This window comes from Odocoileus virginianus, chromosome 32, assembly GCF_023699985.2.
Source record: "Odocoileus virginianus isolate 20LAN1187 ecotype Illinois chromosome 32, Ovbor_1.2, whole genome shotgun sequence".
Taxonomy (NCBI): Eukaryota; Metazoa; Chordata; class Mammalia; order Artiodactyla; family Cervidae; genus Odocoileus; species Odocoileus virginianus.
In genome coordinates, this window is record NC_069705.1 from 24,396,893 (window position 1) to 24,415,891 (window position 18,999).

The window sequence follows — 18,999 nt, forward strand, 5'->3', positions numbered from 1 at the left end:
ACAAACCTATATAGAAACCTAATACCTTAGACAAAAGTGTTCCCAGTTACAGTTTTAAATAAGATGCCTACTATAACATCTGAAACTAAGGTAGCACTGTAGGTCAGTTATATTTCTAAAAAAAATCTTTTTACCGTATTAATGAGAGACTGAGAAAAGTTTAAAGTTCAAGTTTACCACTCATATTCTGGAGACCTCACTAATAACCAACAATAAAAGGTTAATGCAATACCTCTATCAGATGTAATGTAATAGTCCCAGAGGAATAAAAAATTAGAATACTGACAAGCAGTATCTAAAGACTCCACTTACTGCTTGACTCATGGCACTTACAGAATATCAGGCGACCTCTCAAGAATAGTAGTGTTTTGAGATTAGGAACACCAGAAAGGTGTGATTACTGTGTATCAGCAAGAATTGAGATCTAGCAAATGTTTACTTGAGTAGAGTCCTTTGTAAAAGGTACATTAAAATATGATGACAAAAACTAAAAGAAGTTGCAGGAGAAAGGCATGGACATAAAAGAGAATTGCACCTGCAAAATGCTTACTTAGCTGAAGCTAATATTATTAAACCAGGAAGAGCCCAAACTCTTGGTAGATTTTAATTTTAAAAAGTATAAGAAAAAAATATGTTAAAAAAAAATGACCTATGCATGTGTCCTAGATTTTTAAGACTTGGCAACAGAAACGAATGTGGCTGTTGACCGTAAATAACTACTAGATGTTATGAGAATGTGCAGGGCACAGTTACTCTTTCAGAAATTCTCTAGAGTGTTCCCGGCTCTCTGCTCCTCCCTGTGAGTGATGCCCTGTGGCCCTGGGAGGCTTGCGGTGTTTCCCATCCTCTGGGGAGCTCTTCCTCCAAAGGCAAAAAGCCCAAAACCAAAAAACAGCACAGCTAGGAGCTATAAGAATAAAGAGAAGTGATGCCAGTCAAAAGGAAAAGTCAAAAGTCAGAAGGAGTAGTTCCCGTTTCTACAGCAACACACACACACACACACACACACACACACACACACACTCAAAATGTGATGTGTATAAAATTAGAATAGGATACGCTTGGGTTTTTAAAAAGTTTGGGTTACGCTTCTCAAAAGCCAAAATGAAACCCAAAAAAGACACTAATATAAGGAAAAACACACACACACACACACACACACACACGGAAAGACTAAGAACAGCTCAAGCTGGGTTTCCAACTTTCCCAAACACAAGTCTGCCTCCTGGCGGCAGTTGAGCACAAGTGCACCAAAGCAAAAAGGCAGCCTTGACAACTGATAAACAGCCAACTCATACAATATGCTATGTGCCAGGCACACGCCTAAACGCTCTGTAAAGAATGAATAGACACTTCTAACACTGCTCAAAACATATGCAGGTATGGGAAAACATTAAATGTAAGGAACCCAAAAGACTTTTTCAAATTTGAGGAGTATCATAGGCGATATTGTCACCCGACATAAATCACATGCAGAGACATCCTGAGACACCTGGGCCAGAAGTAAGAAATGAATCAAAATAAACAAGGGATAATATCAAAACTTTTCAATACAAATGAGCAACCTATATGCAGGTGAAAGGAACTAAAAGCCCTTGATTGAAGGAAAAAAGAAGACGAGACAAACAGTTGGCTTAACTCAACATTCACAACAAATCTGCATCTAGCCAACTCCAAAAATAAACATGATCCAACAAAAAATGGGGCCAAAATTCACAGCAATTTCTCACATGGGAAATTATAGATGCTTACCCTTAGAAGGAAAGATTATACCACCATAGATAGAAATGCAATAAAACACAGAGACATTATTTGCCAATCAGAGGTCGTCTATCCAAAGTTTACAAGCAAATATGGATGTGAGAGTTGGTGTGGAAGAAAGAGGAAATTGAGCCTTTGAACTGTTGGTTGGGAATGAGAGTCCCTTGATGCAAAGGCCACTATTTCGGAGATCAGTTGGGATTTCATTAAAGATGCTGAACTAAACTCCATATTACCCAGCAAAGTCCCACTCTGGAAACACCAAGATCTGAGGGTCGAAGAGACACGGGCACGACGGATAGTGGTTTCATCCAACTCGAGGCACTGGGTTTGATAATCCGGAGTGTGATGGAAGGCAAGCCTGGGTGCTGCAATCAGTCTCAAAGACGAACGGATAGGATGAACTGACTGTGGTCATAAAATCCTGGAGATTAATGCCCTTAAACAGAAAGATTTCATTTTAATCCATTTCAATGAATGGAAGATAACTTAAGTATTGCCCATTTCAAGCGAAGCCTAAGCCAGAATTTATTAAAGTACCATTTTAAGTTCAACTCATTAATGTAGAAGTGGCTTTTAAATAATCAATCATCAATAATTGCAGGGTTACAACAGTTTTTACTTTATATAGATAGATAGATAGGTAGATAGACACACACACACTTCTGGGGGGTTGGGGAAGCACAGATTTTAAAACTGGCTCAGAAAGTTCAAATAAGTTGATTACTTATTTGATCAGTTACTTGTGCACACACTGTCATTTCTGAATTTATACCAAATACAGTACAAAGATAAGAAAGTGTTCATCTTTAGTATACAAAGTCTTAATTTGATTTAAGAGGACGTAAGGATCACCAAGGACAGTAAGGAAAAAATTAAGGAACTTTTAGTACTTAAAATAGAAAAATGTAATTAGTTATAAAAATTAAGAATAAGATCACAGACTCATTAAAAGGAAGTTTTTTTAAAAAAAAAGTTTAAGTGGTAGAACAGCTTCATAAAAAGCCCATGATATGAACTAAGTTTCTATTAATGACACAAATAAAGGAAAATAATGAATAAATAATTGTACAGAGTAAGGCTTTAAAAACTAAAGAAGGTATGTTATGAATGATAAAAGTGTTTGGCAGTCAATGTGTTATACTGTCACAGTAGATTCAAACAGTAAGAATCACAGATCCCACTGTAGTCTGAATAGAAGTGTGTGTGTTTCATTAGTGACTTGACATTAGAAAACAATGATGCTATGACTCCAGCATAGGCTGTGCAGGGTTGCTCAGATGCTATGAAATACATCCAACTTGGACAGATTTATTTATTGTTAATGACCAGCAGTGGCCAGAGGACTGGAAAAGGTCAGTTTTCATTCCAATCCCAAAGAAAGGCAATGCCAAAGAATGCTCAAACTACTGCACAATTGCACTCATCTCACACACTAGCAAAGTAATGCTAAAAGTTCTCCAAGCCAGGCTTCAGCAATACATGAACCGTGAACCTCCAGATATTCAAGCTGGTTTTAGAAAAGGCAGAGGAACCAGAGATCAAATTGCCAACATCCGATGGATCATCGAAAAAGCAAGAGAGTTCCAGAAAAATATCTATTTCTGCTTTATTGACTATGCTGAAGTCTTTGACTGTGTGGATCACAATAAACTGTGGAAAATTCTGAAAGAGATGGGAATACCAGACCACCTGACCTGCCTCTTGAGAAACCTATATGCAGGTTAGGAAGCAACAGTTAGAACTGGACATGGAACAAAAGACTTGTTCCAAATAGGAAAAGGAGTATGTCAAGGCTGTATATTGTCACCCTGCTTATTTAACTTATATGCAGAGTACATCATGAGAAATGCTGGGCTGGAAGAAGCACAAGCTGAATCAAGATTGCCGGGAGAAATATCAATAACCTCAGATATGCAAATGACGCCACCCTTATGGCAGAAGTGAAGAGGAACTAAAAAGCCTCTTGATGAAAGTGAAAAAGGAGAGTGAAAAAGTTGGCTTAAAGCTCAACATTCAGAAGACTAAGATCATGGCATCTGGTCCCATCACTTCCTGGCAAATAGATGGGGAAACAGTGAAAGACTTTATTTTGGGGGGCTCCAAATTCACTGCAGATGGTGACTGCAGCCATGAAATTAAAAGATGCTTACTCCTTAGAAGGAAAGTTATGACCAACCTAGATAGCATATTAAAAACCAGAGCCATTACTTTGCCAACAAAGGTCAGTCTAGTCAAGGCTATGATTTTTCCAGTAGTCATGTATGGATGTGAGAGTTGGACTGTGAAGAAAGCTGAGCGCCAAAAAATTGATGCTTTTGAACTGTGGTGTTGGAGAAGACTCTTGAGAGTCCCTTGGACTGCAAAGAGATCCAACCAGTCCATCCTACAGGAGATCAGTCCTGGGTGTTCATTGGAAGGACTGATGCTGAAGCTGAAACTCCAGTACTTAGGCCCCCTCATGCAAAGAGTCGACTCACTGGAAAAGACCCTGATGCTGGGAGGGATTGGGGGCAGGAGGAGAAGGGGACGACAGAGGATGAGATGGTTGGCTGGCATCACCAACTCGATGGACATGGGTTTGAGTAAACTCCGGGAGTTGGTAATGGACCGGGAGGCCTGGTGTGCTGCGATTCATGGGGTCTCAAAGAGTCGGACACGACTAAGCGACTGAACTGAACTGAATGATCATTAAGAATCTGGAGATTAATGCTTAACCAGGGATTCAAGCATCTCTATTCAACCAATCTTGCCAAGAACTCCAGTACGAGCATCAATCTTAACATTTATTATATTTCCTTCATTTCCCTAACACAGCCCTAATTGCCAGATTTTCTTTATTTTTATATATCTCACTTTTTAAGTTCAATCCTCTATTCCAATTGTAGAAAGTTTCAACTCGGAGTCCGATTTTTCCATAATGTCTTCTTGCTTAGTAGGAAGAAGAAGGTCTATAGGGCATGCTGTGAGTAACTGCCAGAAAATTCACATGAAACGATTAGGAAGGGCTTCCCTGGTGCCTCGGTGGTAAGGAATCTGCCTCTCAATGCTGGAGACATGGGGTCGACCTCTGATCAGGAAGATCCCACAACTAAGCCCGCGCCACAGCTACTGAGCACGCGCTCTACAGCCTAGACGTCGCACCTCCTAAGCCCACGCGTCAGAGCTCCGGAGGCCCCCACGCCCCAGAGCCGCTGCTCCGCAGCCAGAGGAGCTTCCACGATGAGAAGTCCGCCACCACAACCAGAGAGTAGCCGATTGCTGCAGCTAGAGAAAAGCTCGCTCAGTAACAAAGACCCAGCACAGCCAGAAATAGGTAAGTAAATGAAACTGTGAAAGAAAAAAAAAAAATTAGAAAAAAACTCAATCTCCACCCAACCCATAAGATTATAAGTTCTCCAAGATCAGTGGCATTACCTTTTAGTTCTGGTCGCCCAAAATAAGAGCAACAATATTTTATCCACGTACAATGTGTGGTTTTAAAAGCGAAGGGAAAGTGTGCTCAATGCAGAATTTTAAAAAAAATCAAATTATCTGTACATCATAGTGCTCTGTAGTCAGTTATTTTTAAACTTAAAATTTTCACTTAAAACTTAAAATGCTTTAAACCTTAAAATATCAAACTTAAAATTATCATGTGAAAATGATAATGTCAGTGATAATTAAATAATCCTCTATATTACTATTTTAATGGCTTTTTAAATGTTTTTGAAATGCCAGTGCACATAAACAATACCTGCTGTTTAAATCATTCAGACTGTTTCCAATTTTTCCCCCTTTTAAACAATTCTGAAAAGCAATAAATAAGTCAATCATTTTCTTAGAATCAGCTCTGATAAATGGAATGCTGAGGTAGAAGGCTTTTGTTACATGTCGCCAAAATGCCTCCATCCAGGAAAGGCTGCAGTGACATATATCACCTCCCCCCCACCCGCACAGTGATACGTATGAGACAATTAGTCCCCACGCATTTCACCAGCACTCTTGGAAATATAATACTTGTCACTGCTATATTTACAATGCACAGCCAACAAGGACCTACTGTATAGCACAGGGAACTCGGCTCAGTGTGAAGTGGCAGCCTGGATGTAGGGTTCAGGCAGTTTGGGGGAGAATGGATACACTGCATGTGTGGCTGAGTCCCTTTGCTCTCCACCTGAAACTATCACAACACTGTTAATTGGCTATACTCCAATATAAAACAAAAAGTTAAAAAAGTATGTTTGTAAGCTTTTTCAGTATTTCTTAGCCCTTTGTATTTCCTCTTTTGTGTCTAATTCTTTTACCATTTTTTAGTGAAGTATAGTTGATTTGCAGTGTTATGTTAGTTTCAAGTGTACAACATAGTGATTTCACATTTTTATAAACTCCAATTAAAACTATTATAAAATATTGGCTATATTCCCTGTGCTATACATTACATCCTGGTACCTTACTTTATACTGTTTGCACCTCTTAAGCCCCTTCCCCAATATTACCCCTCTTCCATATCCTCTCCTCACTGGTAACCACTAGTTTGTTCTCTGTATCTGTGAGTCTGTTTGTTTTGTGATGTTCATTAATTTTATTTTTTAGATACCATAGTGACAGTGAAGTCGCTCAGTTGTGTCTGACTCTTTGCAACCCCATGGATTGTAGCCTGCCAGGCTCCTCCGTTCATGGTATTTTCCAGGCAAGCATACTGGAGTGGGTTGCCATTTCCTCCTCCAGGGGATCTTCCCGACCCAGGGATTGAACCTGGGTCTCCCACACTGCGGGCAGACACTTTACCATCTGAGCCACCAGGGAAGACAAAAATACAGCACCTGGTATTCCCAGGAGGTCTCCCATCCAAGTGCTAACCAGGCCTGACCCTACTTAGCTTCCGAGATCAGACAAGACAGGACGCGATCAGGATGGTATGGCCATAGATACCATAGTATGTCTTTTTTTATCTGACTTACGTCACTAAACATAGCATTCTCCTGGTCCACCCATGTTGTTGGAAATTTTTTCATTTTTTATGGCTAAGTAATATTACACACACACACACAAACATCTTCTTTATCCATTCATCCGCTGATGGACACTTTGGCTGCTTCTATATCTTGGCAATTGTATATGGTATTGCTATGAACATTGGGGCACACATATCTTTTCAAATCGGTGTTGTCATTATCTTTGGCTAAATATCTAGGAGTGGGGCTGCTGAATCATATAGTTCTATTTTTAAAACATACTCCATATTCATAGCGGCTACACCAATTTACATCCCCACTGACAGCACACCAGGGTTCCCTTTTCTTTACATCTTCACCACCGTTTACTATTTGTGGTCTTTTTGAGGATGGCCGTTCCGACAGGTGCGAGGTGGTATCTCACTGAGGTTTTGACTTGCGTTTCCCTGATGATCCGTTAACTTTCCTGCTGTGCAGTTGCCTTTACCCTGATGTGAAATGGCCTGAAATGGAGTAAACAGGTTGCTGATGTTGTCCCAATTTGTGGTGTGATGGCTACTACTGTTGACGATGGCTTTTGGCTGAGATTTAACAGACATTAGTTTTAGGTGCACAATGGAATGATGCAGTATCAGCATAACCCTGTTTTTTGCTCTTCATAAATACTGTGGGGGTATTTCTTTAAAAAACAAACTGAAGGCTTGTGGCAATCCCACGCTGAGCAACATGGCTCAAGTTTCTGGCTGAAGTTTGTCAATTTTGTTTATCCTCTCAAAGAACAAGCTTTAGTTTTATTAGTCTTTACTTTTGTTTCTTTTTGGTGCTTCCCTGGTGGTTCAGAGGTTAAAACATCTGCCTGCAATGAGGGAGACCCAGGTTCGATCCCTGGGTCGGGAAGATCCCCTGGAGAAGGAAATGGCAACCCACTCCAGTATTCTAGCTTGCAGAATTCCATGGACAGAGGAGCCTGGTAGGCTACAGTCCACGGGGTCACCAAGAGTCGGACACGACTGAGCGACTTCACTTTCACTTTCGTGTTGAGCAATGCTATCGACATTGTTTTTCCCCACAGCATTTGCGCATTTTATGTGTCTGTGTCACCGTGTGATACTTTTTGCAAAATTTCACACTTTTTCATTATGATTATATTTATTATGGTGAGTTGTGATCAGTGATCTCTGGTGTTACTATGGTAACTGTTTTTTTTGTTTTGTATTTTTAAATTAAGATATGTACCTTTATTTAGACATAATGCTATTATCACATTTAATAGACTATGTGTGCATAGTCACTCAGTTGCGTTCGACTCTCTGCAGCCCCATGGACTGTAGCCCACCAGGCTCCTCTATCCAGGATTCTCCAGGCAAGAATACTGCAGTGTGTTGCCTTGCCCTTCTCCAGGGGATCTTCCCAACCCAGGGATCGAACCCAGGTCTCCCACACTGCAGGTGGATTCTTTACCAACTGAACCACCAGGAAACCCCATGAATACTGGAGTAGATAGCTATCCCTTCTTCAGGGGACCTTCCTGACCCAGGAATCGAACTGGGGTCTCCTGCATTGCAGGTGGATTCTTTACCAGCTGAGCTTTAGTGTAAACATTTATGCACTGGAAAACCAAAAATTAACAAGAATTACTTCACTGGGGTGGTCTGAAACTGAACCTGCAGTACTGCTGATGTATGCCTGTTACTTGTCAATATTGTGAGACAGTCACAAGTCCAGTTACAGCTAACATCCATCTCCATGCCTAGAAAAATTTTTTTGACAAAAGGGTCTAAACCTTTTGCTGTCATAATTAGTAATCCTTTCTTTCATAGTGACATTCCTGGAAAGCTCTTTTCTGTAAAGTCTGTACTTTTCATGCTCCCATTCTGATGTTTAAAACTGGAATATATTTGTATGTGGTGTGTGAATTAAGAATCTAGCCCCTGATAAACAGATGGTCCTTGTTCCAACAGCCTATGCTTTCCCTGAATTGAATACCAAACTTCACACGTTGCTCAAACACCATCTGCCTTTTAAGTGGGAGAGAACAGTTATAATCATAACACCACAGAGAAGGACAGCCTCACCCCTACTCTCACTGAAAGAAACATTGGTCACGCTGGTGTTACCTCATCTGAGGAGGTGTGCGATTCTCAACCATCTCTCTACACTTGGAAGAGGGGGTACAGAGAGCAACCCGATCCTCCTGAGCTGGATTTAGTGAGGGGGGAGGTATAAGGAGTATGCATTTTCTACTTCCCAGGGCAGACTCCACGGCACCTGAAAGTGATGATCTTGTGTAAAATAATCAGAGAGCAGGATAAATACAACTCTGGTGCTCTGGTATCCCTAACAGCTTTAATGTGGGGTAGAACCACATAATAATAGTACCTGGTATGCGTGGCATCATCCTTATAAACAGCAAACCAAGTTTTATTTAGAGTCAGTGTTGGTGAGAATCTTACAGCATCATCATCTTTAAATAAATGACAACAGCTAGACCCCATGAGGGTGGTACTTGACTTTCAGTGGTTTTCCCTGCTTACTTAAGGGAATTAAAATAATTCATTCTCCTGGAAAAGAACTCTAAAAGTAAGCCACTAGAATCATAAGAACAATGAAAAGGATTATCCTCGTCACTGTCTTCTAGCAGCTATCATTTGAGAGCTTTTTATATAACAACTCTACATAAACTACTTCTGTACTAGTCCTCCCAAAATATTCTCGTGGCCCCAAGTGAGAAATCTGAGACTTTGGAGAGGCTTAGCAATGAACCCAAGATCAGGACACAAGTGGAATGCAGCAAACCCAAGGTGTCCACCAACAGTCAATGCCGGCAAAGTTCATTTTCTTTCTGCTCCTCTTCATTTTCCTACGAGGTAACGGAACTGTCTTTGATGTAACTGATGAAAGGCTGACACTAAAAACAGTGACACAAAATTTTTAACTACTAAACTATTCAAATTAAAACAAAAAAATGGTGAAGCCAGCACTCTTTTATATTGTCAGTCATGCTATAAAGGGATATGAAGCTTTTGGAAAACAATTTGCTGAGTGAAGTGGTGACAAATATGCATATGTTTTGATTTGTTTATGCTACTTATAAGAATCTATCACAGGGGACTTCCCTGGTGGCCCAGTGGTTGAGACTCTGCCTACCAATGCAGGGGACACGGGTTCGATCCCTGGCCCAGGAACTAAGATCCCACACGCCATGGGGCAATCTCACATGTCACAACCACTGAGGCTGCACTCTCTAGAGCTCGTGCTCCGCAATGAGAAGCCAGTGCAGCTAGAAACCCGTGCACCACAGCCAGAGAGCAGCCCCGCTCACTGCCGCTAAAGAGAGCCCACATGCAGCGACGAAGACCCAGCACAGCCAATAACTAATTAATTAAAGACAAGAATCGATCACAAAAACTCCTCTAAACTTTGAAGGTATTCGTTGTAGAGATTCATCACAGGATCATTTGTGAATGTGATACAGAAGTACCGTAAATACACAAGAGGAGTAGTGAAATGCTGCTGCATATGTTAAATGTAATAGTCATTATAAGTAGTTTCTCGTGTTAGGTGACAGCAGGATATAAAGTTATCTACATTTTAATTTCAAATCACAAATTTAAAGATACTAAAGGGTGATTTCTAAACCTTTACTGGCTAAACATTTTAGAACTTAGCAAACTGCTATAATTCAAATGATTATTGTACACAAATGAAAAGATATGAAGTTGCTCAGTTTTAATCTCCACCACAGTTTGTTGCTTTAAAAAAAGAAAACTATCTGAGAGCCATAAGATTTAATGCTCAGAGGAACAGGTTTGTATGCGGAGGCAATGTCTTCTGTACAATCTAAAGATGACACTGCAAGTAGAATAGAAAGACAATGTGCTCGGCCATCACCGGCTTAGAGAGCAGGGAGATGCCTTAGTGGTCAGTCATTTCAATTACACAGAAAAGAAAACTAATATTAAGAGGTTACATGATCCACCCAAAAAGTCACTGCTGTTTGGACACTACTTCTGAGCATCTGGGCTTCCCTGGTGGCTTAGATGGTAAAGAATCTGCCTGCAATGTGGGAGACCTGGGTTCAATTCCTGGGTCAGGAAGATCCTCTGGAAAAGGGAAAGGCTACCCACTCCAGTATTCCTGCCTGGAGAATTCCATGGACAGAGGAGCCTGGCAGGCTACAGTCCATGGGGTTGCAAAGAGTCGGACGTGACTGAGCAACTAACACTTCACTTTCTCAGCTTCTAAGCTGCTCCTCCAAAAGCCAACACACTGTGCCTTTTCCTGAGCAGGCTCACCATAATACTCGGTCAGTTTTAAATAATGATAATCACTAACCATCAACAGAGAAGCCTGGAAAAGCCAAGTTTATGACTTTTGGAAAATACGTGTTCATACTCGAAGTCTAGATTAAATCACAGTGTTGACCCCTTAAAATACAGCTTCTCCCACTGCAATTATTAGAGCAGGGTTAACTGAAGGCAGGCATTCTCAAACTCTGTCCTATGCCCTATTTCTAATCCACAGTTTAGAGGCTTTGCCAGACAAAACCACGGCGTGATTTATACTGTCCATTTCTTCTCTCAGTCACTTGTTAATTTGCCATTGTGATAACCTTTCCTATCAAGGGTCACTGTTACATTAAGTGTCAGTGTTAGGCTTTGGAAACAAGACATCACAGTAGTCCCACAATGTGACAAGGGAAAATGCCTAACGCTAATTTTTTTCCGCACATAGAAAGGAGATGTATATTGGAGGGTTTTTTTGTTGTTGCTTTTTTTTTTTACTGCTATGCCTATGAAAACAAATATTCTTTACAATACTTTATATCTTTATTTATTTTTGGCTGTGCTGGGTCTTCGTTACTGTGAGGGCTTTTCTCTAGCTGTGGTGTGCGGGCTCCTCACTGCAGCGCCTTCTCCCGTGGAGCGCGGGCACTAGGTGTGCGGGCTTCAGTACTGGTGGTGCACGAGCTCAGTAGTTGCAGCTCCCGGAGCACAGGCTCAATGGTTGTGGCACGCAGGCTTAGCTGCTCTGTGGCATGTGGGATCTTTCCGACCACAGGATCGAACCCGTGTCTCCTGCACTGACAGGCAGATTCTGTAACCACTGAGCCACCAGGGAAGCCCTACAATACTTTACGTAATCTCTGACTTGAGACGGAAATTAAGACTGCCCATCCAAGCTGCACAGAGCAGGCATATTAGACTTGTTTAACTAGTTCGTTCACCGTGACCAGTATCAATAGCAGCTCCCAAAGCACAGAGATGTCACACAACAAATACTTCCCAAAAGAATTGCAAAACTTGTATTTTGAAAACTATCAAAAAGTTGTTGAAAGAAACGAATGGAGACCTAACTAAAGGGGGGGGGGCACCCCATATTCATGAATCAAAATGCTGAATATTATAAAGATGGCCAATGCTCCAGAAGTGCATCTGCAGATTCAATGCAATCTCTGTCGAAATCCTAACCAACTTCTTTACTGAAATTGATAGGCTGACACTAATGTTCACATGGAAATTCAAGAGACTCAGAACAGTCAATATGATCTTGAAAAAAGGACAAGTTAAAGGATGTGCACTTTCTGATTTCAGAACTCACCACACCACAGTAATCAAGACAACGTGGTACTGATGAGGATCGACACGTAGATCCATGTGCAACCCCATGGACTGTAGCCTGTCAGGCTCCTCTGTCCATGGGGATTCTCCAGGCAAGAATACTGGAGTGGGTTGCCATGCCCTCCTCCAAGGGATCTTCCCAGCCCAGGGATCGAACCTGGGTCTCCAGCATTGCAGGCAGATTCTTTACCATCTGGGCCACCAGGGGAGCCTCCAGGATAGCTTAGAGGGCCCAGAAACAAATTCTCGTGTTCACAGCCAACTGTGAACGATAGTTCAGTGGAGGAAAGAAGAGTGTTTTCCACAAATGGTGCTGGGACAGCTGGAAACCTACATGCCAAATAATTAATTTGGATCCCCCTACTTCATATCATATCATATACAGAAATTAGCTCAAAAATGCATCAAAGACCTAAATATAAGAGCTGAAAGTGTAAAACTCTTAGAAGAAAACATGGGCATAGGTCTTCATGACCTTGTACAAGCAATGGCTTCTTAGACATAATGCCAAATGAATAAGTAACATAAGAAGAAAAATAGGTAAACTGGATCTCATGAAATCTAAAAATGTGCCTCAAAGGGTATTATCAAGAAAATGAAACAACAGGGATATGCTGGTGGTACAGTGGTTAAGACTCCATACTCCCAACACAAGGGGTCCAGGTTTAATTCCTAGACAGAAAACTAGTTCCCACACGTCATAGCTAAGTCCTGGCACAGCCAAATAAATATTAAGAAAGAAAGAAAGAAAGAAAGAAAATGAAGACACAACCTACAGAATGGGAGAAAATTATTGCAAATCATCTATCTGATAAGAGCTTAATATTCAGAATATACAAAGAACTCCTACACCTCAATAATAATAACACAAATAATTTTAAGTGGGCAAAGGACTTGAATAAGTGTTTCCCCAAAGAAGATATATGAATGGCCCATAAGCTTCTGAAAGATGCTCAACATCTGAGTAGCCATCACAGAGATGCAAATTGAAACCACAATGAGATACCAGTTCACACCCACTAGAATAGGGCTTCCCTGGTGTCTCAGATGGTAAAGAATCTGCCTGCAATGCAGGAGACCTGGGTTCAATCCCTGGGTTGGGAAGATCCCCTGGAGAAGGAAATGGCAACCCACTTCAGTACTCTTATCTGGAGAATCCCATGGGCAGGATCCTGGGGGGCTACAGTCCATGGGGTCGCAAATGGTCGGATACAACTGAGCAACTAACACTAGATCTAGACTAGACCCACTAGCTATAACAAAAAACAGAAGCTAAAACAGTGGATATATGTGTAACTGAGTCACTTTGCCATATAGCAGAAAACACAGCATTGTGAGTAACTGCAGTCCGATAAAAATGAGTCAGAAACAAACAAAAGCAAGTGTGGACAAAGACGTGGAGAAGCTCATGGAAATGCAAAACAGTGCAGCCACTTTGGAAGACACTCGGGAAGTTTCCCGGTTAAACCCAGGATTATCACCTAGCTTTCAGATAAAAGCTACCTGATTTAACATGTAGTCATTCTGCAGCGTGCTGGGCTTCCCTGGTGGCTCAGGTGGTAAAGAATCCACCTGCAATATTTTATCTCCTAAATACTAGCATGTGCTGGAAATTTAAAGTGAAAGAAAATAAAAATCTCATTGTGTGCAGAAGAGTTTCCTTTGGCCTTTAAAAATTAGTTTGGTAGACATGTATGTTCACACTCGGGCTCTTGGAAGCCTTTAGAATTTAAACTGCTCTGCATGGCTGGGTCCTCTCTAGCTCTATAGTAAGTGAGAACCTATAACAGGTAAGCCTGTAACTTGCCTGCCTGACTAAGCTAAGGAAACCTAGCACGCCTCAGGAGCATCAGGTTATTCCATATGTAAGGTTATCCATCCCATTTTCTTTAATATACTACCTGTATACAGGCGGTTGGGGTGAGGGGTGTCCACAAATTTATACCTCCTATCCAGGCTTTCTTCACTACATCATAGCCTTTAACTAGGAACCAGCAATGCTCCCTCCTAAAATTTATTGCAATTGTGATTGTATATTTATTTATGCAATCCTTCAACTTTCCTGGAACCTTCCTGAAGACAAAGCCCTTACTCATTTGGGGCTCACCTTTATAGCCTTAGCTCCCAGTGCTATCATGAAACATGAAAATCTGTAATCAGTGTATCACAGTAATACCCTTCTGCCTCTGCCATGTGATTTGCTGTTGTAACCCTCAATGGACTCAGAAGTCATAAAACTGTCTTATAACCACATATTAAGGAGGAGAATTTAAGTAGTGGATAGGCACCTAATCAGCAATAGATAAAACATAGAAACTGTAGTGAGTACAGTTTATAAAATCTTCTCTGCCTTCAAGAAACCAAGTTTTTAAATTCCCAGTTGATGTTCAAAGGTTCAGAGACAGTCTTAGAGATAAGTGTGAGTTTGTTCAATAGAAGTGTGAGAAGGAAAAGAAAAATGTTAAGTGCTTGAACTACTAAACCTGATCACAAGATTATTTAACAATTAAAGACTATCCATTTTATAATAGCATATTTCTTGGAAAAAGTATATTCTCCACATCTCTACATGCTGGATAATAAATATGCTCCACATCTGAAAAAAAAATCATTACTTAAAAAAGCAAATTATCTGTGAATAATAAAACATCCTTCTGCATCAGATGGCTTAGCAACCATGTTCACCAAGTTTCAACCCTATGACAGCCAACATCACAAGCAGTTATGTTTATGCCACAAAATTGAAAGTATATTTATAAGCAACTAGTGAAAAATCACTGTGAATACACTTAAATACTTGATAATGTAACTTTACAAAATGATTCTTTTCCTCTATTTAAAGTGGTCACTTACCTGTATTCAAGGCTGTAAATAGACTTTTTCTTGAAGGATCTAAAATATAAGAGAAATATTTGTAAGATACACATTTTACAGGAAATATCACACAATAAACCATTTTACAAATAAAGTTCCCCCTCCCAAGCATAAAAAGACATTCCAAATAAGATCAAACTGGTAGTTTAATGGTTTAATGATGATATTATTCATTGTCACCAATTAAATATGTTAGGACAAACCACAGTTTTTTTCAATTCAAGAACTGCTGAAATTAAAATTTAACAGTACTGAATTTACACGTGTCTTACACACTTTATGCTATTCCACCACTTACAGAGCAGATAAAGGGCCAGGCTTTATGAAAGAAAGGGTGTGATTTCTAAAACTGCCAAGTATTAAATCCAGTTGTATATCAACAGACATTTCTCCAAGGAAGACATACAGATGGCTAACAAACACATGAAAAGATGCTCAACATCACTCATTATCAGAGAAATGCAAATCAAAACCACAATGAGGTACCATTACACGCCAGTCAGGATGGCTGCTATCCAAAAGTCTACAAGCAATAAATGCTGGAGAGGGTGTGGAGAAAAGGGAACCCTCTTACACTGTTGGTGGGAATGCAAATTAGTACAGCCACTATGGAAAACAGTGTGGAGATTTCTTAAAAAGCTGGAAATAGAACTGCCATATGACCCAGCAATCCCACTTCTGGGCATACACACCAAGGAAACCAGATCTGAAAGAGACACATGCACCCCAATGTTCATCGCAGCACTGTTTATAATAGCCAGGACATGGAAGCAACCCAGATGCCCATCAGCAGACGAATGGATGAGGAAGCTGTGGTACATATACACCATGGAATATTACTCAGCCATTAAAAAGAATTCATTTGAATCAGTTCTAATGAGATGGATGAAACTGGAGCCCATTATACAGAGCGAAGTAAGCCAGAAAGATAAAGACCATTACAGTATACTAACACATATATATGGACTTTAGAAAGATGATAACAATAACCCTATATGCAAAACAGAAAAAGAGACTCAGATGTATAGAACAGACTTGTGGACTCTGGGAGAAGGCGAGGGTGGGATGTTTCAAAAGAACAGCATTGAAACATGTATATTATCTAGGGTGAAACAGATCACCAGCTCAGGTTGGGTACATGAGACAAGTGCTCGGGCCTGGTGCACTGGGAAGACCCAGAGGGATCGGGTGGAGAGGGAGGTGGGAGGGGGGACTGGGATGGGGAATACATGTAAATCCATGGCTAATTCATTTCAATGTATAACAAAAACTACTGTAATGATGTAAAGTAATTAGCCTCCAACTAATAAAAATAAAAAAAATAAAAAAAAATAAAAAAAGAATTTTTCAACCAAAAATAAATAAATAAATAAATAAATCCAGTTGTATAGCTATTCAGCTAAGAAGGAAAAAATATATTTATGCTTTCCTTTCAAACAGATATGATATAAAATTGTAAGCAGGGGAATTCTTTCACAATGTATATATGCATTAAATCAAATTTATTATAATTTTCATTGTCAATTATACACCCATAAAGCTGAAAAACAAATACAACCAGGAGTGGTGACAGGCACAGAGCTACGAAAGTCAGTCACGAGGAGATCATGAGCACGTCTTCCTGACATGATAGAGTCGTTTCTAGGGCAAAGCACCAGCAAATCAGTCAGAACAGTTGCCACATTCTATCCATGGAATTTTACAGAGACGATAATCTCTTAAAATATGTGGCTGTTGTAAATGGAAAGCATTGATTTCCACTCAAGTAAAACCTCTGTGATACAAAAGCTCATAAATTCAATGAAAGGGCATTTTAGAATACTGAGGTTCTCTGTTCTGTAAAGGTATCCGAGGAATCAAGCTGCTCTAACTCTGCAAGTGACCTTAGTCTCAAAGCCAGACACTTTCTTTCCAGGTACTAGTGTGTGTGCAGATCACGGGGCTTTATCATCCACCAGTGAAAACCACAGATTCATAAACTGATGTCATCCCAACAAGGGGTCATTTGATGCCTCAGAAGTTTATTTAAGACCTTGGACAGATGAGGACCTGCTGGCACTTGGAAGAATCTTTCTGCCAGTATCTGTACCTATTCTCTCTTGAATTCAGTAGAAAAGGAAAGTGTTGGTAAATACTAATAGGTAATCATCCTCAAGTTACCACAGGAAACTTCACTACATACATCTCTCTCTATCACTCACACACACACACACACACACACACATTGAGAAGGAAGCAAAGCAACAGACACACTGCTTTGAGAGACTAACACCTTTCTGGAAAGTTATTTAATGACATAATAACAAGTTCCCAAAGATTCATACAGTTTAACTCAGTGATTCCTCTTGTAGGAAAACCCCATGGATGTAACTAGAATCTGAAGCAATGAACAATGTTCACCTTCAAAGATGTTCATCCCAGTATAAGGTGCCATAGTGAAAGTCAGAAATCGCGTCCAGGAACCACAGAATTAGAAGACAGGAGACAATTTCATAGTCATTTAAAATGAAGATGCTCTCATGACATACTACTAAATTAATAAAAAGCAGCACGGCACAAGACAGCGTATATACTATGCTCTGAGTTTTCTTGAAACAAAAGGAAAATGATGACACATGCAAAAGGAACGAATAGGAGGAAATGAAACAGTTATCCGTGGTTGATGGGATAAAGGAGAACTGTGTAACTTTGTGTTTTTTAATCTCTCTAATATAAATATGCCTCACATATGATAGCTCAGGCTTCGGATTCACAAGTATTCTTCCAGCTAAACAATCTTTCGGTTCACTGAACAATAAATGCTAATGTGCTCCAGATCCACTGTGATAAAGCTGCAAGAGAACATTCCATATAAGCAGCGGTCCCCCATCATTTCTGGCACCAGGGACTGGTTTCAAGGACGACAATTTTTCCATTGACCTGGGGGCAGGGTGGAGGGTTGTTGGGGGGAGGGGATAGTTTGGGGATGATTCAAGTACGTTACATTTATTGTCACTTTATTTCTATTATTATTACATCAGTTCCACCTCAGATCATCAGGCATCCAGATTCCAGAGGTATACACCCCAGAAGTATATACCTCTTATGTTGTAAACCTGAAGATTAACCTTCATAGCTGCAGCAATTACAAAGTAAGTAATTTAGAGAAGAGATAAAGAAAGGGGTCAGGGGTGGGGGTCAGGATAACATGGTTGGACCCAAAGTATGAAGTAAGCCATGCATTTCTAATCCATTACTATAGATTGCCACTTGCACATAGTTTAACTCTGGAAGGTTTATTTCTTATCTCCGTATACCTTTGCTCTATCTGCTGATTTCTGTGTATCAAGTTTTAGCTACAGAACCAGCAGACTCTCAGAACAAGAAGAGCTCCCTCAGTGTAAAATCTGTTATGTCTTTATTTCTCAGACTTTTTGTAAATAAAAATACCATGAACCTGTCAACATTTTTAACCTCCTATGAGCCAAGGATTTGAAAAGCCCCATCTTCCTCTTCTCTTCAGCGGGAGGTCCCATACCTTTTGGAGGAGTTTTCAGGAAGTGCGTGTGACCTCTGGGTACCAAGGGCTTCAGATATAAGGGTGCTGAGGAGCCATTTTGAAATGCTGGTTTTGGAGGTTTTTCCTCATATTTGATGACAGCGGCATTGCCAGCTAGAACAGAAAAGTGCATTTTAGTTTACTGACAACCACAGTACGAATCTTCCATGACCTATCTGTCCCCCTTGAATTAGCAAGTGCTCACTAAGCACCCACACCACTTGCCAGTCGTTACTGGAGCCTGGGGATACAAAGACGACAATAGGTA

The 18,999-nt window shown here is 40.4% G+C and overlaps 1 protein-coding gene and 1 pseudogene across 7 annotated transcripts in view; both read right to left on the minus strand.

The window, feature by feature from the left end:
* MTUS1 (microtubule associated scaffold protein 1) overlaps positions 1-18,999 on the minus strand; it is a 203,572-nt gene that overhangs the window by 59,725 nt on the left and 124,848 nt on the right. For all 7 annotated transcript variants that reach the window (XM_070459996.1, XM_070459997.1, XM_070459995.1 and 4 more), the window contains 2 exons: positions 18,711-18,845; positions 15,173-15,211 (listed from right to left, as the gene is read on the minus strand). In XM_070459996.1, the coding sequence (XP_070316097.1) occupies positions 15,173-15,211; positions 18,711-18,845 (174 nt within the window). The remainder of the gene's footprint in view (positions 1-15,172; positions 15,212-18,710; positions 18,846-18,999) is intronic.
* Positions 6,555-6,673, minus strand: LOC139032656 (5S ribosomal RNA; annotated as a pseudogene).